Source organism: Syngnathus floridae, unplaced genomic scaffold, assembly GCF_059516105.1.
Source record: "Syngnathus floridae isolate MCC-2025c unplaced genomic scaffold, RoL_Sflo_1.0 HiC_scaffold_42, whole genome shotgun sequence".
In the NCBI taxonomy this organism is placed as follows: domain Eukaryota; kingdom Metazoa; phylum Chordata; class Actinopteri; order Syngnathiformes; family Syngnathidae; genus Syngnathus; species Syngnathus floridae.
In genome coordinates this window covers 183,893-204,557 of record NW_028284071.1, presented here as the reverse complement: position 1 = coordinate 204,557, position 20,665 = coordinate 183,893, and the positions used below count along the sequence as shown (strand labels likewise).

Sequence of the window (20,665 nt, the reverse complement as noted above, 5' to 3'; positions counted from 1 at the left end):
GCGGAATGGTGTTGTTCAGTGCGGCATGGTGTTGTTCAGTGCGGGATGGTGTTGTTCAATGCGGGATCGTGTTGTTCAGTGCGGGGTGGTGTTGTTCAGTGCAGGATGGTGTTGTTCAGTGCAGGATGGTGTTGTTCAGTGCGGCATGGTGTTGTTCAATGCAGGATCGTGTTGTTCAGTGCAGCATAATGTTCAGTGCAGCATGGTGTTGTTCAGTGCGGCATGGTGTTGTTCAATGCGGCATGGTGTTGTTCAGTGCGGGATGGTGTTGTTCAGTGCGGCATGGTGTTTTTCAGTGCGGCATAATGTTGTTCAGTGCGGCATGGTGTTGTTCAGTGCGGCATGGTGTTGTTCAGTGCAGGATGGTGTTGTTCAGTGCGGCATGGTGTTGTTCAATGCAGGATCGTGTTGTTCAGTGCAGCATAATGTTGTTCAGTGCAGCATGGTGTTGTTCAGTGCGGCATGGTGTTGTTCAATGCGGCATGGTGTTGTTCACTGCGGGATGGTGTTGTTCAATGCGGGATCGTGTTGTTCAGTGCGGCATAATGTTGTTCAGTGCAGCATGGTGTTGTTCAGTGCGGCATGGTGTTGTTCAGTGCGACATAATGTTGTTTAGTGCGGCATAATGTTCAGTGCGGCATAATGTTGTTCAGTGCGGCATGGTGTTGTTCAGTGCGGCATGGTGTTGTTCAGTGCGGCATGGTGTTGTTCAGTGCAGGATGGTGTTGTTCAGTGCGGCATGGTGTTGTTTAATGCGGCATGGTGTTGTTCAGTGCGGGATGGTGTTGTTCAGTGCAGGATGGTGTCGTTCAGTGCGGCATGGTGTTGTTCAGTGCGGAATGGTGTTGTTCAGTGCGGCATGGTGTTGTTCAGTGCGGCATGGTGTTGTTCAGTGCAGGATGGTGTTGTTCAATGCGGGATCGTGTTGTTCAGTGCGGCATGGTGTTGTTCAGTGCGGCATGGTGTTGTTCAGTGCGGCATAATGTTGTTCAGTGCGGCATGGTGTTGTTCAGTGCGGCATGGTGTTGTTCAGTGCGGCATGGTGTTGTTCAGTGCGGCATGGTGTTGTTCAGTGCGGCATAATGTTGTCCAGTGCGCCATAATGTTGTTCAGTGCGGCATGGTGTTGTTTAGTGCGGGATGGTGTTGTTCAGTGCAGGATGGTGTTGTTCAGTGCGGCATGGTGTTGTTCAATGCGGCATGGTGTTGTTCAGTGCGGGATGGTGTTGTTCAGTGCGGCATGGTGTTGTTCAGTGCGGCATAATGTTGTTCAGTGCGGCATGGTGTTGTTCAGTGCGGCATGGTGTTGTTCAGTGCGGCATGGTGTTGTTCAGTGCGGCATGGTGTTGTTCAGTGCGGAATGGTGTTGTTCAGTGCGGCATGGTGTTGTTCAGTGCAGGATGGTGTTCAATGCGGGATCGTGTTGTTCAGTGCGGGGTGGTGTTGTTCAGTGCAGGATGGTGTTGTTCAGTGCAGGATGGTGTTGTTCAGTGCGGCATGGTGTTGTTCAATGCAGGATCGTGTTGTTCAGTGCAGCATAATGTTGTTCAGTGCAGCATGGTGTTGTTCAGTGCGGCATGGTGTTGTTCAATGCGGCATGGTGTTGTTCAGTGCGGGATGGTGTTGTTCAGTGCGGCATGGTGTTTTTCAGTGCGGCATAATGTTGTTCAGTGCGGCATGGTGTTGTTCAGTGCGGCATGGTGTTGTTCAGTGCGACATAATGTTGTTCAGTGCGGCATAATGTTGTTCAGTGCGGCATGGTGTTGTTCAGTGCGGCATGGTGTTGTTCAGTGCGGCATGGTGTTGTTCAGTGCGGCATGGTGTTGTTCAGTGCAGGATGGTGTTGTTCAGTGCAGGATGGTGTTGTTCAATGCGGCATGGTGTTGTTCAGTGCGGGATGGTGTTGTTCAGTGCAGGATGGTGTTGTTCAGTGCGGCATGGTGTTGTTCAGTGCGGAATGGTGTTGTTCAGTGCGGCATGGTGTTGTTCAGTGCGGCATGGTGTTGTTCAGTGCAGGATGGTGTTGTTCAATGCGGGATGGTGTTGTTCAGTGCGGGATGGTGTTGTTCAGTGCAGGATGGTGTTGTTCAGTGCGGCATGGTGTTGTTCAATGCGGCATGGTGTTGTTCAGTGCAGGATGGTGTTGTTCAGTGCGGCATGGTGTTGTTCAATGCGGCATGGTGTTGTTCAATGCGGCATGGTGTTGTTCAGTGCGGCATGGTGTTGTTCAGTGCGGCATGGTGTTGTTCAGTGCAGCGTAATGTTGTTCAGTGCGGCATGGTGTTGTTCAGTGCGGAATGGTGTTGTTCAGTGCGGCATGGTGTTGTTCAGTGCAGGATGGTGTTGTTCAGTGCGGCATGGTGTTGCTCAGTGCGGCATGGTGTTGTTCAGTACGGGATGGTGTTGTTCATTGCGGCATGGTGTTGTTCAGTGCGGCATGGTGTTGTTCAGTGCGGCATGGTGTTGTTCAGTGCGGCATAATGTTGTTCAGTGCGCCATAATGTTGTTCAGTGCGGCATGGTGTTGTTCAGTGCGGGATGGTGTTGTTCAGTGCAGGATGGTGTTGTTCAGTGCGGCATGGTGTTGTTCAGTGCGGCATGGTGTTGTTCAGTGCGGCATAATGTTGTTCAGTGCGGCATAATGTTGTTCAGTGCGGGATGGTGTTGTTCATTGCGGCATGGTGTTGTTCAGTGCGGCATGGTGTTGTTCAGTGCGGCATGGTGTTGTTCAGTGCGGGATGGTGTTGTTCAGTGCAGGATGGTGTTGTTCAGTGCGGCATGGTGTTGTTCAGTGCGGCATGGTGTTGTTCATTTCGGCATAATGTTGTTCAGTGCGGCATAATGTTGTTTAGTGCGGCATGGTGTTGTTCAGTGCGGGATGGTGTTGTTCAGTGCGTTATAATGTTGTTCAGTGCGGCATGGTGTTGTTCAGTGCGGCATGGTGTTGTTCAGTGCGGCATGGTGTTGTTCAGTGCGGCATAATGTTGTTCAGTGCGGCATAATGTTGTTCAGTGCGGCATGGTGTTGTTCAGTGCGGGATGGTGTTGTTCAGTGCGGGATGGTGTTGTTCAGTGCGGCATGGTGTTCAATGCGGAATGGTGTTGTTCAGTGCAGGATGGTGTTGTTCAGTGCGGCATGGTGTTGTTCAGTGCGGCATAATGTTGTTCAGTGCGGCATGGTGTTGTTCAGTGCGGCATGGTGTTGTTCAGTGCGGCATGGTGTTGTTCAGTGCGGCATAATGTTGTTCAGTGCGGCATGGTGTTGTTCAGTGCGGCATGGTGTTGTTCAGTGCGGCATAATGTTCAGTGCGGCATAATGTTGTTCAGTGCGGCATGGTGTTGTTCAGTGCGGGATGGTGTTGTTCAGTGCAGGATGGTGTTGTTCAGTGCGGCATGGTGTTCAGTGCGGGATGGTGTCTTTCAGTGCGGCATGGTGTCGTTCAGTGCGGCATGGTGTCTTTCAGTGCGGCATGGTGTCGTTCAGTGAGGCATGGTGTTGTTCAGTGCGGCATGGTGTTGTTTAGTGCGGCATGGTGTTGTTCAGTGCGGGATGGTGTTGTTCAGTGTGGCATGGTGTTCAGTGCGGCATGGTGTTGTTCAGTGCGGTATCGTGTTGTTCAGTGCGGTATCGTGTTTCTCAGTGCGGTATCGTGTTGTTCAGTGCAGTATCGTTGTGTTGTTCGTATTGTGTTTAACACTTAGCCTCTAACACTTAGCCTCTAACACTTAGCCTCTAGCATCTAGAAGGTAAATAAATAGGAAGGAAGGACTCACCGGTGACGTCTTCGCCCACGTCCAAGCGTTGTACTTTGTATTTTCATCCTTCTGACAGTGGAAAACATAGCCAACAAACACCGTGGAACCTAAACGAATGAAAGAAAACTATCATTTGGCCACAACCAACATTCACAGATACAACACAATGTGACGTGCGGGGTTGAGGTTAAAGGTTGAGTGAAGGGCCCTCGTTTTAAACTACTTTTTTGAAAAGGATTGGGAACAAGTAAGACGTATTTAATTTATTTAATGGGAAGTAGTAAGAGCTATTGAATTTAATCTATGTATTATATTCTATTGTATTGTATTCTGTTGTATTCTTTTGGATTGTATTCACACTAACCCCACTAAAACTTCAGCCCACAAAAACTCGCCTCTGGCGCCTAGCCTCTGGCACTTAGCCTCTAACACTTAGCCTTTAACACTTAGCCTTTAACACTTAGCCTTTAACACTTAGCCTAGAAGGTGAATAAATAGGGTTAAAGGTTGAGTGAAGGGACCTCGTTTTAAACTACTTTTTTGTAAAGGAGTGGGAACAAGTAAGACGTATTTAATTTATTTAATGGGAAGTAGTAAGACTTATTAAATTTATTTAATCTACTTTTCTTCCCAGGCAAAATTTGATGTGCTGCAATTCCAAATTTCCAAAGTGAATGAAGGAATGAAGTCCTTTAAATTATGATTTTGTATAAATACTAGGCATTAACACAAAATCGACGGCACAAAATGGGCAGACTTTACTTGTTTGAAAAGGACTGGTTACAAGACAGACTTTTTTAATTTATTTAATGGGAAGAAGACTTATTTAGTTTAATTGATCTATTTTTGTTCCCTGGCAAAATTCGATTTGCTGCAATTCCAAATTTCCAAAGTGAATGAAGGAAAGAAGTCGTTTAAATTATGATTTTGTTTAAATACTAGGCATAGACACAAAATCTACGGCACAAAATGGGCAGACTTTACTTGTTTGAAGAGGACTGGTTACAAGACAGACTTTTCTGATTTATTTAATGGGAAGAAGACTTATTTAGTTTATTTAATCTATTTTTGTTCCCTGGCAAAATTGTATTTGCTGAAATTGTATTTTGCCAAATCTTGCCTTGAGACCTGATAGGAAGTATTAAACGCTTAGTTAAATCAATACAAGTTGGTAATAAGAGCGAGTAATGTTGGTTGAACCGATGAATGAAGGTTGAAAGCAATTTAAATTATGACTTTGTATAAATACTAGATATTAACAGAACATCTACTGCGCGAAATGGGCAGAGTTTACTTGTTTGAGAAGGAGTGGCTTATTCAAAACTAAGATTTATTTAATCTGTTTGTTCCCAGGCAAAATTGGATGTGATGCAATTCCAAATTTCACCACATGATGGTGCCCAATTTTGACTTCATAGGACATATTAAACACTTAGCTTGTTATTATGTTCAAGGTAATCAGATTTGTTTATTATTCTAATGGCCTCTTCAAAACTATTCTGGATTACTACTTTGGATCTATTCTACATTACTTGGCAACAACATACTCTGTAACAGATTAGGCAGTATAATCATATCTGTTAACTTGAGAGTGCCCACACTCAATCTACTTATCGTGATGTGTTAAATCAATTACTGTTAGACATTATTTGTCTGATAATCTACCAAATCTTTGAATTGAAGAATTTGTGATTTAATTAATAGCTTGTTGTTATGTTAAGGGTAATCAGACTTGTATATAATTCTAATGGCCTTCTTTTGAAAACTATTCTGAATTACAACTTTGGATCTTATATTACTTTGCAACAATCTACTCCGTGACAGATTAGGCAGTATAATCACATATGTTAACTTCAGTGCCCACACTGTATTTATTTATGGTTATTTGTTAAATCAAGTACTGTTAGACATGAAATAGGAAGTGTTTAACATAAATGTTATGGCTACTCACCATTGTAGCTCGCTCCTGGTCAATGATACGAGCCTCTTCTTGCAGTGGAAAACTTGCAGCCAACAAACACCGTGGAACCTAAAGGAATGAAATTAAACATTAACATTTCGCCTCGACCAATTTTCACACGTACAACGCAACGCGGCTACACTTCTGCTATTACAAACGTAAATCTCCTTAAACACAATGAGTGTTACTTACCGTGTACGCTCTAGACGGTCCAGTTGCAAGCAGAAAATAAAGATATTTCTGTTGATAATCGTCGCTGCTCAGTGGCTCACGGCCATCGCGCCAACAGATTTGAATTTTGGCGGAGGTTCGGGCAATTACGTCATATCCACGGCACATGACTGCGACGTAATACCCGCTTATCTGAAACGGCAGTTAAAAGTAGAGTTACATCAAGTTTTCTTGGAACCTAAACGAATGAAAGAAAACTATCATTTGGCCACAACCAACATTCACAGATACAACACAACGTGCGGGGTTGGGGTTAAAGATTGAGTGAAGGGCCCTCGTTTTAAACTACTGTTTTGAAAAGGAGTGGGAACAAGTAAGACGTATTTAATTTATTTAATGGGAAGTAGTAAGACTTATTAAATTTATTTAATCTACTTTTCTTCCCAGGCAAAATTTGATGTGCTGCAATTCCAAATTTCCAAAGTGAATGAAGGAATGAAGTCCTTTAAATTATGATTTTGTATAAATACTAGGCATTAACACAAAATCGACGGCACAAAATGGGCAGACTTTACTTGTTTGAAAAGGACTGGTTACAAGACAGACTTTTTAAATTTATTTAATGGGAAGAAGACTTATTTAGTTTAATTGATCTATTTTTGTTCCCTGCCAAAATTCGATTTGCTGCAATTCCAAATTTCCAAAGTGAATGAAGGAAAGAAGTCGTTTAAATTATGATTTTGTTTAAATACTAGGCATAGACACAAAATCTACTGCACAAAATGGGCAGACTTTACTTGTTTGAAGAGGACTGGTTACAAGACAGACTTTTCTGATTTATTTAATGGGAAGAGGACTTATTTAGTTTATTTAATCTATTTTTGTTCCCTGGCAAAATTGGATTTGCTGAAATTGTATTTTGCCAAATCTCGATTTGAGACCTGATAGGAAGTATTAAACGCTTAGTTAAATCAATACAAGTTGGTAATAAGAGCGAGTAATGTTGGTTGAACCGATGAATGAAGGTTGAAAGCAATTTAAATTATGACTTTGTATAAATACTAGATATTAACAGAACATCTACTGCGCAAAATGGGCAGAGTTTACTTGTTTGAGAAGGAGTGGCTTATTCAAAACTAAGATTTATGTAATCTGTTTGTTCCCAGGCAAAATTGGATGTGATGCAATTCCAAATTTCACCACATGATGGTGCCCAATTTTGACTTCATAGGACATATTAAACACTTAGCTTGTTATTATGTTCAAGGTAATCAGATTTGTTTATCATTCTAATGGCCTCTTCAAAACTATTCTGGATTACTACTTTGGATCTATTCTACATTACTTGGCAACAACATACTCTGTAACAGATTAGGCAGTATAATCACATATGTTAACTTGAGAGTGCCCACACTCAATCTACTTATCGTGATGTGTTAAATCAATTACTGTTAGACATTATTTGTCTGATAATCTACCAAATCTTTGAATTGAAGAATTTGTGATTTAATTAATAGCTTGTTCAGGGTAATCAGACTTGTATATAATTCTAATGGCCTTCTTTTGAAAACTATTCTGAATTACAACTTTGGATCTTATATTACTTTGCAACAATCTACTCGGTGACAGATTAGGCAGTATAATCACATATGTTAACTTCAGTGCCCACACTGTATTTATTTATGGTTATTTGTTAAATCAAGTACTGTTAGACATGAAATAGGAAGTGTTTAACATAAATGTTATGGCTACTCACCATTGTAGCTCGCTCCTGGTCAATGATATGAGCCTCTTCTTGCAGTGGAAAACTTGCAGCCAACAAACACCGTGGAACCTAAAGGAATGAAATTAAACATTAACATTTCGCCCGGACCAACATTCACACGTACAACGCAACGCGGCTACACTTCTGCTATTACAAACGTAAATCTCCTTAAACACAACGAGTGTTACTTCCTGTGTACGCTCTAGGCAAAATTGGATGTGATGCAATTCCAAATCTATCTGAAACGGCAGTTAAAAGTAGAGTTACATCAAGTTTTCTTTTTTAATCAACACAATCATTTACAACCGTTGACCAGAAAGAATCGTCGAAATTCGACGTCCCCCACAAACGCCACGCTCACTCGCTTTTCAGGGCAACAAAAGTACTTCTTTTTAAAAACGATGAGTTGTACTTACCGTGTACGCTCTGGACGGTCCAGTTGCAAGCAGAAAATAAAAATATTTCTCTTGTTAGTCGTATGTTACCATCCGCTGTGTCTTTGTCAACATCGCCGCCATTTTCCTACTTCCTGCTGCGAGCCACGCCCACGGATTTAAATTTGGGCGGAAGCTCTTTCCATTGGCGTCGTTTTCGCGTATAGCAAATCCGATTGGTTGGGAAGGGGGCACGGTTATGCAGCCGAGGAGTCCTGTGATCGGTGGGATGTAAAGTAGGCGTCGACGTCACGTCCGCGTCACGTGACCACGACGTGGCAGACGTCAAATAGCAACCGCTGATTTGTTTAGTAGACTTACAGTTGTTATGCATTGACATAATGGCGCACACACCAAATAGATTTAAATAAATTAAATAATTCTTCTGCCCACTCTCTTTTAAACAAGTTAACTCTCCCCGCGGATTTGAATTCCGGCGAAAGTTACGCCCATCGACGTCACGTATGTCACGTGACCACGACGTGGCAGATGTCATATAGCAACCGCTGTTTTGTTTAGTAGATTTACAGTTGTTATGCATTGGCATAATGGTGTGCACTCAAAATAGATTTAAATAAATTAAATATTTCTTCTGCCTACTCCCTTTTAAACAAGTTAACTCTGCCCACGTCCATTGACGTCTTGTCTGCGTCACGTGACCACGACGTAGCGACGTCATATAGTAACCGCTGTTTTGACCAGTAGACTTAGTTATTATGCGTTGACATAATGGCGCACTGGTTAGCATGGCCACCTCTTAAGCATGATGATGCGGGTTCGACGCCTGATCAATGTTAGCATGGAGTGAGCTGAAGTGCATGGCGCTGAAGATTTGAATCTTTGAAATGCGCTGAGGTCTGACATATCAGGCAGAATGGTTTGCCATCACGTTCAACAAAAAATAGAAACTTTCCCACTCTGATTAAAACGTCCTGTGTTCATCTACGTATTTTCGTTTTGCTGTGCATCTTTTCCCTGCCATTTCGAGAGCCCAATTGACACTCATAGTTTAAAGAAATGTGTTTGCCCATCCTACTTTGTGGAATTTCACCACATGCGCTTTTGACCAAAATACCAAATTGAACTCAAGTGAAGCCAACACGCACAACCCCCCCCCCCCACACACACACACACACAAATGTTGATATGAACATAAAAGAGCCGCATGCGGTTCGGGAGTTGCGGCTTGGCCAAACCTGTACTATACAACTTTATTTGTATAAAATTTTCACAACAGCTGTCACACAAACAAAGCGGGAAAAACCGAAGACGTGCGTGTTCCGCCCACGCTGGATTTATTTGCACCTTTGAAAAGACACCGTATTGCCGCAGATGTGGCAAAGAGTACTTTTGGGCATCTGAGACGGAAGGATGTCCAAAGCATCACGTCACCTGCTCTGGTAGGCATGGTGGTGGGACGTTGAGGTCAACCGCTTTGGGGTTGGCTGACTCTTTGATCGCAGGATGCCACACACTTGAAGACAGAAGCAGAAAAGCAGAGCTAAATGCAAAATGTACTCACCGGCATGGTGTTGTTCAGTGCGGCATGGTGTTGTTCATTTCGGCATAATGTTGTTCAGTGCGGCATAATGTTGTTTAGTGCGGCATGGTGTTGTTCAGTGCGGGATGGTGTTGTTCAGTGCGTTATAATGTTGTTCAGTGCGGCATGGTGTTGTTCAGTGCGGCATGGTGTTGTTCAGTGCGGCATGGTGTTGTTCAGTGCGGCATAATGTTGTTCAGTGCGGCATAATGTTGTTCAGTGCGGCATGGTGTTGTTCAGTGCGGGATGGTGTTGTTCAGTGCGGGATGGTGTTGTTCAGTGCGGCATGGTGTTCAATGCGGAATGGTGTTGTTCAGTGCAGGATGGTGTTGTTCAGTGCGGCATGGTGTTGTTCAGTGCGGCATAATGTTGTTCAGTGCGGCATGGTGTTGTTCAGTGCGGCATGGTGTTGTTCAGTGCGGCATGGTGTTGTTCAGTGCGGCATAATGTTGTTCAGTGCGGCATGGTGTTGTTCAGTGCGGCATGGTGTTGTTCAGTGCGGCATAATGTTCAGTGCGGCATAATGTTGTTCAGTGCGGCATGGTGTTGTTCAGTGCGGGATGGTGTTGTTCAGTGCAGGATGGTGTTGTTCAGTGCGGCATGGTGTTCAGTGCGGGATGGTGTCTTTCAGTGCGGCATGGTGTCGTTCAGTGCGGCATGGTGTCTTTCAGTGCGGCATGGTGTCGTTCAGTGAGGCATGGTGCTGTTCAGTGCGGCATGGTGTTGTTTAGTGCGGCATGGTGTTGTTCAGTGCGGGATGGTGTTGTTCAGTGTGGCATGGTGTTCAGTGCGGCATGGTGTTGTTCAGTGCGGTATCGTGTTGTTCAGTGCGGTATCGTGTTTCTCAGTGCGGTATCGTGTTGTTCAGTGCAGTATCGTTGTGTTGTTCGTATTGTGTTTAACACTTAGCCTCTAACACTTAGCCTCTAACACTTAGCCTCTAGCATCTAGAAGGTAAATAAATAGGAAGGAAGGACTCACCGGTGACGTCTTCGCCCACGTCCAAGCGTTGTACTTTGTATTTTCATCCTTCTGACAGTGGAAAACATAGCCAACAAACACCGTGGAACCTAAACGAATGAAAGAAAACTATCATTTGGCCACAACCAACATTCACAGATACAACACAATGTGACGTGCGGGGTTGAGGTTAAAGGTTGAGTGAAGGGCCCTCGTTTTAAACTACTTTTTTGAAAAGGATTGGGAACAAGTAAGACGTATTTAATTTATTTAATGGGAAGTAGTAAGAGCTATTGAATTTAATCTATGTATTATATTCTATTGTATTGTATTCTGTTGTATTCTTTTGGATTGTATTCACACTAACCCCACTAAAACTTCAGCCCACAAAAACTCGCCTCTGGCGCCTAGCCTCTGGCACTTAGCCTCTAACACTTAGCCTTTAACACTTAGCCTTTAACACTTAGCCTTTAACACTTAGCCTAGAAGGTGAATAAATAGGGTTAAAGGTTGAGTGAAGGGACCTCGTTTTAAACTACTTTTTTGTAAAGGAGTGGGAACAAGTAAGACGTATTTAATTTATTTAATGGGAAGTAGTAAGACTTATTAAATTTATTTAATCTACTTTTCTTCCCAGGCAAAATTTGATGTGCTGCAATTCCAAATTTCCAAAGTGAATGAAGGAATGAAGTCCTTTAAATTATGATTTTGTATAAATACTAGGCATTAACACAAAATCGACGGCACAAAATGGGCAGACTTTACTTGTTTGAAAAGGACTGGTTACAAGACAGACTTTTTTAATTTATTTAATGGGAAGAAGACTTATTTAGTTTAATTGATCTATTTTTGTTCCCTGGCAAAATTCGATTTGCTGCAATTCCAAATTTCCAAAGTGAATGAAGGAAAGAAGTCGTTTAAATTATGATTTTGTTTAAATACTAGGCATAGACACAAAATCTACGGCACAAAATGGGCAGACTTTACTTGTTTGAAGAGGACTGGTTACAAGACAGACTTTTCTGATTTATTTAATGGGAAGAAGACTTATTTAGTTTATTTAATCTATTTTTGTTCCCTGGCAAAATTGTATTTGCTGAAATTGTATTTTGCCAAATCTTGCCTTGAGACCTGATAGGAAGTATTAAACGCTTAGTTAAATCAATACAAGTTGGTAATAAGAGCGAGTAATGTTGGTTGAACCGATGAATGAAGGTTGAAAGCAATTTAAATTATGACTTTGTATAAATACTAGATATTAACAGAACATCTACTGCGCGAAATGGGCAGAGTTTACTTGTTTGAGAAGGAGTGGCTTATTCAAAACTAAGATTTATTTAATCTGTTTGTTCCCAGGCAAAATTGGATGTGATGCAATTCCAAATTTCACCACATGATGGTGCCCAATTTTGACTTCATAGGACATATTAAACACTTAGCTTGTTATTATGTTCAAGGTAATCAGATTTGTTTATTATTCTAATGGCCTCTTCAAAACTATTCTGGATTACTACTTTGGATCTATTCTACATTACTTGGCAACAACATACTCTGTAACAGATTAGGCAGTATAATCATATCTGTTAACTTGAGAGTGCCCACACTCAATCTACTTATCGTGATGTGTTAAATCAATTACTGTTAGACATTATTTGTCTGATAATCTACCAAATCTTTGAATTGAAGAATTTGTGATTTAATTAATAGCTTGTTGTTATGTTAAGGGTAATCAGACTTGTATATAATTCTAATGGCCTTCTTTTGAAAACTATTCTGAATTACAACTTTGGATCTTATATTACTTTGCAACAATCTACTCCGTGACAGATTAGGCAGTATAATCACATATGTTAACTTCAGTGCCCACACTGTATTTATTTATGGTTATTTGTTAAATCAAGTACTGTTAGACATGAAATAGGAAGTGTTTAACATAAATGTTATGGCTACTCACCATTGTAGCTCGCTCCTGGTCAATGATACGAGCCTCTTCTTGCAGTGGAAAACTTGCAGCCAACAAACACCGTGGAACCTAAAGGAATGAAATTAAACATTAACATTTCGCCTCGACCAATTTTCACACGTACAACGCAACGCGGCTACACTTCTGCTATTACAAACGTAAATCTCCTTAAACACAATGAGTGTTACTTACCGTGTACGCTCTAGACGGTCCAGTTGCAAGCAGAAAATAAAGATATTTCTGTTGATAATCGTCGCTGCTCAGTGGCTCACGGCCATCGCGCCAACAGATTTGAATTTTGGCGGAGGTTCGGGCAATTACGTCATATCCACGGCACATGACTGCGACGTAATACCCGCTTATCTGAAACGGCAGTTAAAAGTAGAGTTACATCAAGTTTTCTTGGAACCTAAACGAATGAAAGAAAACTATCATTTGGCCACAACCAACATTCACAGATACAACACAACGTGCGGGGTTGGGGTTAAAGATTGAGTGAAGGGCCCTCGTTTTAAACTACTGTTTTGAAAAGGAGTGGGAACAAGTAAGACGTATTTAATTTATTTAATGGGAAGTAGTAAGACTTATTAAATTTATTTAATCTACTTTTCTTCCCAGGCAAAATTTGATGTGCTGCAATTCCAAATTTCCAAAGTGAATGAAGGAATGAAGTCCTTTAAATTATGATTTTGTATAAATACTAGGCATTAACACAAAATCGACGGCACAAAATGGGCAGACTTTACTTGTTTGAAAAGGACTGGTTACAAGACAGACTTTTTTAATTTATTTAATGGGAAGAAGACTTATTTAGTTTAATTGATCTATTTTTGTTCCCTGCCAAAATTCGATTTGCTGCAATTCCAAATTTCCAAAGTGAATGAAGGAAAGAAGTCGTTTAAATTATGATTTTGTTTAAATACTAGGCATAGACACAAAATCTACTGCACAAAATGGGCAGACTTTACTTGTTTGAAGAGGACTGGTTACAAGACAGACTTTTCTGATTTATTTAATGGGAAGAGGACTTATTTAGTTTATTTAATCTATTTTTGTTCCCTGGCAAAATTGGATTTGCTGAAATTGTATTTTGCCAAATCTCGATTTGAGACCTGATAGGAAGTATTAAACGCTTAGTTAAATCAATACAAGTTGGTAATAAGAGCGAGTAATGTTGGTTGAACCGATGAATGAAGGTTGAAAGCAATTTAAATTATGACTTTGTATAAATACTAGATATTAACAGAACATCTACTGCGCAAAATGGGCAGAGTTTACTTGTTTGAGAAGGAGTGGCTTATTCAAAACTAAGATTTATGTAATCTGTTTGTTCCCAGGCAAAATTGGATGTGATGCAATTCCAAATTTCACCACATGATGGTGCCCAATTTTGACTTCATAGGACATATTAAACACTTAGCTTGTTATTATGTTCAAGGTAATCAGATTTGTTTATCATTCTAATGGCCTCTTCAAAACTATTCTGGATTACTACTTTGGATCTATTCTACATTACTTGGCAACAACATACTCTGTAACAGATTAGGCAGTATAATCACATATGTTAACTTGAGAGTGCCCACACTCAATCTACTTATCGTGATGTGTTAAATCAATTACTGTTAGACATTATTTGTCTGATAATCTACCAAATCTTTGAATTGAAGAATTTGTGATTTAATTAATAGCTTGTTCAGGGTAATCAGACTTGTATATAATTCTAATGGCCTTCTTTTGAAAACTATTCTGAATTACAACTTTGGATCTTATATTACTTTGCAACAATCTACTCGGTGACAGATTAGGCAGTATAATCACATATGTTAACTTCAGTGCCCACACTGTATTTATTTATGGTTATTTGTTAAATCAAGTACTGTTAGACATGAAATAGGAAGTGTTTAACATAAATGTTATGGCTACTCACCATTGTAGCTCGCTCCTGGTCAATGATATGAGCCTCTTCTTGCAGTGGAAAACTTGCAGCCAACAAACACCGTGGAACCTAAAGGAATGAAATTAAACATTAACATTTCGCCCGGACCAACATTCACACGTACAACGCAACGCGGCTACACTTCTGCTATTACAAACGTAAATCTCCTTAAACACAACGAGTGTTACTTCCTGTGTACGCTCTAGGCAAAATTGGATGTGATGCAATTCCAAATCTATCTGAAACGGCAGTTAAAAGTAGAGTTACATCAAGTTTTCTTTTTTAATCAACACAATCATTTACAACCGTTGACCAGAAAGAATCGTCGAAATTCGACGTCCCCCACAAACGCCACGCTCACTCGCTTTTCAGGGCAACAAAAGTACTTCTTTTTAAAAACGATGAGTTGTACTTACCGTGTACGCTCTGGACGGTCCAGTTGCAAGCAGAAAATAAAAATATTTCTCTTGTTAGTCGTATGTTACCATCCGCTGTGTCTTTGTCAACATCGCCGCCATTTTCCTACTTCCTGCTGCGAGCCACGCCCACGGATTTAAATTTGGGCGGAAGCTCTTTCCATTGGCGTCGTTTTCGCGTATAGCAAATCCGATTGGTTGGGAAGGGGGCACGGTTATGCAGCCGAGGAGTCCTGTGATCGGTGGGATGTAAAGTAGGCGTCGACGTCACGTCCGCGTCACGTGACCACGACGTGGCAGACGTCAAATAGCAACCGCTGATTTGTTTAGTAGACTTACAGTTGTTATGCATTGACATAATGGCGCACACACCAAATAGATTTAAATAAATTAAATAATTCTTCTGCCCACTCTCTTTTAAACAAGTTAACTCTCCCCGCGGATTTGAATTCCGGCGAAAGTTACGCCCATCGACGTCACGTATGTCACGTGACCACGACGTGGCAGATGTCATATAGCAACCGCTGTTTTGTTTAGTAGATTTACAGTTGTTATGCATTGGCATAATGGTGTGCACTCAAAATAGATTTAAATAAATTAAATATTTCTTCTGCCTACTCCCTTTTAAACAAGTTAACTCTGCCCACGTCCATTGACGTCTTGTCTGCGTCACGTGACCACGACGTAGCGACGTCATATAGTAACCGCTGTTTTGACCAGTAGACTTAGTTATTATGCGTTGACATAATGGCGCACTGGTTAGCATGGCCACCTCTTAAGCATGATGATGCGGGTTCGACGCCTGATCAATGTTAGCATGGAGTGAGCTGAAGTGCATGGCGCTGAAGATTTGAATCTTTGAAATGCGCTGAGGTCTGACATATCAGGCAGAATGGTTTGCCATCACGTTCAACAAAAAATAGAAACTTTCCCACTCTGATTAAAACGTCCTGTGTTCATCTACGTATTTTCGTTTTGCTGTGCATCTTTTCCCTGCCATTTCGAGAGCCCAATTGACACTCATAGTTTAAAGAAATGTGTTTGCCCATCCTACTTTGTGGAATTTCACCACATGCGCTTTTGACCAAAATACCAAATTGAACTCAAGTGAAGCCAACACGCACAACCCCCCCCCCCCACACACACACACACACAAATGTTGATATGAACATAAAAGAGCCGCATGCGGTTCGGGAGTTGCGGCTTGGCCAAACCTGTACTATACAACTTTATTTGTATAAAATTTTCACAACAGCTGTCACACAAACAAAGCGGGAAAAACCGAAGACGTGCGTGTTCCGCCCACGCTGGATTTATTTGCACCTTTGAAAAGACACCGTATTGCCGCAGATGTGGCAAAGAGTACTTTTGGGCATCTGAGACGGAAGGATGTCCAAAGCATCACGTCACCTGCTCTGGTAGGCATGGTGGTGGGACGTTGAGGTCAACCGCTTTGGGGTTGGCTGACTCTTTGATCGCAGGATGCCACACACTTGAAGACAGAAGCAGAAAAGCAGAGCTAAATGCAAAATGTACTCACCGGTGACTCCAATTTTTTTCCCCCCTGAAGAAACAGCTGGACGGGTGGCCCCGGCTGGCCAGTGGGACTCTTGTTATTCTGACCCTTTTTAGTGCGCGTTTGGGGCAACAACCGTTTTTTGTGGCGCTCTCTTCTGGTTCAAAAGTGCCCTGCATGTGAATTTGCTTTTCCTGCCTTCTGATTGGATGAGCGCCGGTGTGACGCGGTGCCTCTGTCACCGTGGCGGGGGGTATACGTTGGCATCGGAGCGTCTGCCAACGTCTGAGACCGGCTGGCAGTGTATCGGAGGTGTCGAGTGCGGTGCCGCTGGAGCTCACTCACCAGCTGGTGTTAGGGCCACAGAATGAAGGCCAAGGAGAAGAATAGAAAGAGAAACAGAAACTTCTCCTCCAATTGTTTGATTTGTCTCTTCTGAGCTTCGATGAATTCTTTCAGCTCTTTGTTCCTCTAGGACGGACAAATGGAAAGTGGCATTCAAAAGCCAGTAAGCGTGCAAGTAAGTGCCGGGCTGGCTTTGGGCCCTTACCTGTTGCGCGCTGTGCAGCAGATCCATTCTCTCTTGGAGGATGCAAGCGTCGCGCTCCCTCAACTCGCACATCAGGGCTCGCTTCCATTGGTCCACGGCGCTCCTAAGCTCTTCTCTCTGATCCGCCGTCAGCACGTCATTCACGCCAGCGTGGCTGGCTTTTTCGCCGTCCGTGGCGGGGCAGTCCCGCTGCGGTAGCGCCTCGTACAACATGGCCTCCAGCTCCAGGATCCTCTGGGCCGCAATCCTCGTCCATCAGTGGTCCGGCGGGAGATTTGAGGGCGGCTTACCTTATGAGCCTGGTCCATGGAACACTTCCTGAAGTCCAACTCTTCATCCAGGTAGCCCTTCTGCTTGCAGAACATATCCTAGCACAGCTCAAGGTCAGAATTGTTGGGGCACATTGCCGGAGTTCCCCTTGGCTGATGTCGCGTGTCTGTCTACCTTCTCACTTTCAATGTCCAACATCTTCTGTTGAAGTGCTGACTTGGTCACTTTGATGTATTCTAACCACTGAGGAAAGGCTGCTGTCACATAAGCAGAATGCGAGAGCGTGCGTGGACGTGCGCGTTACCTTCTCGGCTAGGGTGAGAAGGGTCCTGGCGTGAATCACGACCACCTGCTCCTCGTTGGTGAGATTCTGCAAGAGCCCAAAGGCACAGCGTCAACAAGCTTCTTTCAGCGCAAAGCCTTCCAAAAGTCACATTTGAGCCGCCGAGTCTCGTGGAGTGCGAACATAAGGAGTTCGACATACACTTACGGCGTTATAGCCCAGGATGTCCAGCTTCTTCATCAGATCACTGATGACGATGTCCGGGGGAAAGGCGCAAGGAGCAATGTAAGGTGTTCTGGGACCTCGGGTTAAGGTTAGGGTTGCGAGGGACGCCTTACGTACGCTCACGCCCTCGGCCTCGCAGTAGATCTGCAAAGGGCTGAGGCCGTCTGGGAAACGGACTTGCAGAAACTTCAAGACGGGGGAGCGCCACTCCCTCTCCTGAAAGGCAGAGGCATGCATCCGTCCGTCCGTCCGTCCGTCCGTCCGTCACATCTCTGGCCTCAACACGCTTGTGCGAGTCTTCCCACCTCCAGCTCCAGGATGCGGAACTCAAGCAGTTCGTTTTGGTCTCGGATATCCTGGATGTGCTCTTTCAGACGCGCTTCTTCCGCCTCCATCCGCCTGACCTGAAAAGACAGTCAGACCTCATCTGCGGGGCTTCCCGACAGGTGTGACGCCAAGCGACTCCGCCCAGCGCCTTTCTTTCCGTCACCTTTTCGGCCAACTGCTGATTGCTCTGACGCAGCAGCTGCTTCTCCTCCACCCACTTGACATTCTAGAAGAGACAAACGCGTGGACAGCTTTGGAATGTTGTGTCATTTTCATCCACAAATTCTTTGGTTGACTGGAAAATGACATTTGCTTTTCTCCGCATTTTCCCAGCCACGTTCGGGGGGGGGGTTGGTCCAGTAATGCCAGACGGATGAGTGACTGAAGAATGTAGCTATTTTGTCTGAGAAAAAGGTGTGCTCATTGATGAGCTTACCTGTCCTTGTTGCTTCAGCGCTGACTCCAGATCTGCTACTCTGCTTTGATAGTGACCCATTTCTACCATCAGCTTTTCTCTGGTCTGAAAGGAGGAGGAGGGAGGCTCCTCCTCCTCCTTTCAGACCAGAGAACACCCGAGGCTGGGTGAGAACGGGGAGGCTGCGACCCGGCCGGGGGTTGCGGGAAGGGGCGCCACCTTGATCTCCTTCTCGGCGTCGTAGTCCCCTTTCGCTGGTCTGGGCTAGCAGAGCGTAGGCTCGTTGCAGCGCTTGATATTCTTGCGTCAGCTGGCGGTAGCGAAGCTCCGCCTCTTCATGCACACACCAATGCAACACAGCACTAGTACCAGAATCAGTCAGACCGGCGACAAAGCACCCGCGACGCAAAGACGAGTCCGATTCCAGGCTGAAGAGGAATGTTTGGTGCCAATACGCTGGCAGAAATGGCGGGCTACCTCTTCGGGTTCCGTGTCGGGGGTTCTGTCGGTGTGAAAAGACAAGGACGATCCGTCCGAGTCCACCAACACGTCTTCGTCGTAGCCGTAAAATGTTTCGATGACCTGCGGGCGCGGAAGCAAACATCTCTCTGAACAAACTGAAGCGACACCTCACGATGAATCGACGAGAGGAACGATAGCGAGAAAAAGGCCATTTCATCTTGCGCAACACCAAGCAGCCGCAAACAAACAGACTCACCTTGCAGGACCTCACGCTTTGTTCCTCCTCAGAGATTCTCGACGTCGGTATCGTAGCAGCAAATCTCTCTCCTGTCGACACAAATAATCCGCCTTTGAGATTCTTTGGATGCAAAGGGAACGAACGGCTCCGGCGCAGAAACAAACGCGACTCACAATGACATTTCTGACATGAGCTCCTGTCTCCAGAGCCTGAAAAACACGTCACCGGCGATGATTGGAGGGACGCTCGTCTTTTCCAAAAGTGACAACTACAGGGTGTGTCAGGGTTTTCCAGATTATCTTTATCGTATCATTGTGTTGCTTTGACTTTGACTGCGACCTGTAATAAATAATATTATTTATCCCTTATTTATCCCTATCGCTTATCCCTTCCTACACAAAGTCGTAAAACACCCCTTGCTATGTTTTGACTAGAGGTCAAGGGCTTCCTCTATTCAATCCACTCTTACACCCACCCTGTTTCTCTTAATTAAAATGCTCGTGCAGGAGCCGAGAGTCAGACTTCATTCGTACAACGGATGGACTCTCCACCTGCAGGTGTCCAAAAGAACTTACTTGTCTCCCGTGTGGTTCTTGCAAAATAAGTTGGAGCGAGCGCAACTCTAACAGGGTGCATTTTGCCACTAGCTGCCTACGGACAATGACGTCGCGCTCGCGGCTCATGGTTGACGGGCTGAGCAGCCGGGCAAGTCCGTCGTTTTCAGCGCACAGCGAGTGGCAAAGGCGCTGACAAAACGGGAGCTTTGAGCTGCTGAAAACGGCAAAACAAGTCTAAAGCGTGTTCAAACGCGTGCGCACAATGCTCCTGCTTGAAAGGTCGGAATTTAAGGGGCCAATTTTTTGGATGGCGGCCGCCGGCCAAGCTTTGGACGGAAAAGGTTTCCTGGCGACAGCGAGCGAGCGCGGCGCTGCCGTACGTGCACCGAGTCGCCTGCCTGAAGACCTTGGACAAGTCGTCGATGATGTGCCGCTGCTCCACAACTTGAAGGAACTCCATTTCACCGTCCTGCTGGCCGCAACCGCGGTCCAGGTCATTGAGCGAACTAGGCCTTCTCTGTGGAACACAAATGCAGTGGACTCTGTTGGCACGCCGCCGTTGTCCGCGTCGACTTACCAAGCTTGCCATCTCCTCGTTCTCCTGGGTGACAAAGCGCACTTTGTTTTCAAGGCGACACAGCACCAGCGAGAGTTCTTCATTCTTCCTGCTCAGGCGTTTGTTTTTGTACAGGAGTGGCAGAAACTGGCTTTCTGTTTCTCTCAGTCGCTTTAGCTGCAAGCATGAAGTGCGGGATGTGAAAGACGCACAACACGCGGGCCAGAACGTATCCATTCCTTTTGCATCGGTTTGAACGGAATCGTGGCTTTGGCTCCCAATAAAAGACATCTACCAGGCAACCGACTCGCCGCGCCGCTCAACTAATAAGCAAGCGCAATGGGTGCCTCGCTGGATGGCGCGCATCA

General features: G+C 44.2%; 1 protein-coding gene and 1 long non-coding RNA gene across 2 annotated transcripts; both read right to left on the bottom strand.

Moving 5' to 3' along the window:
- Window positions 1-3,397: 3,397 nt before the first annotated feature.
- LOC148378470 (janus kinase and microtubule-interacting protein 3-like) lies at window positions 3,398-17,598 on the bottom strand. The gene is made up of 5 exons (XM_088367875.1): window positions 17,539-17,598; window positions 17,409-17,477; window positions 17,255-17,332; window positions 16,952-17,198; window positions 3,398-3,414 (listed from the first exon to the last, which is right to left on the bottom strand). Exons 2-5 carry the CDS (start codon window positions 17,430-17,432, stop codon window positions 3,398-3,400), a joined length of 366 nt encoding a protein of 121 aa, XP_088224001.1. The 5' UTR covers window positions 17,433-17,477; window positions 17,539-17,598.
- A 132-nt stretch (window positions 17,599-17,730) lies between these two features.
- On the bottom strand, window positions 17,731-18,576 carry LOC148378469 (uncharacterized). The gene is made up of 3 exons (XR_015855860.1): window positions 18,233-18,576; window positions 18,048-18,146; window positions 17,731-17,958 (listed from the first exon to the last, which is right to left on the bottom strand). It is a non-coding gene; the product is annotated as an uncharacterized LOC148378469 (long non-coding RNA).
- Between the last annotated feature and the right edge of the window lie 2,089 nt (window positions 18,577-20,665).

Coding starts and splice junctions, on each gene's coding strand:
- LOC148378470 (XM_088367875.1), bottom strand. CDS start 17,432: ATGTTGGACATTGAAAGTGAGAAG. Junction 17,333..17,408: donor TGGACATTGAAAGTGAGAAG/GTAGACAGACAC, acceptor GAGCTGTGCTAG/GATATGTTCTGCAAGCAGAA. Junction 17,199..17,254: donor CCATGGACCAGGCTCATAAG/GTAAGCCGCCCT, acceptor ATTGCGGCCCAG/AGGATCCTGGAGCTGGAGGC.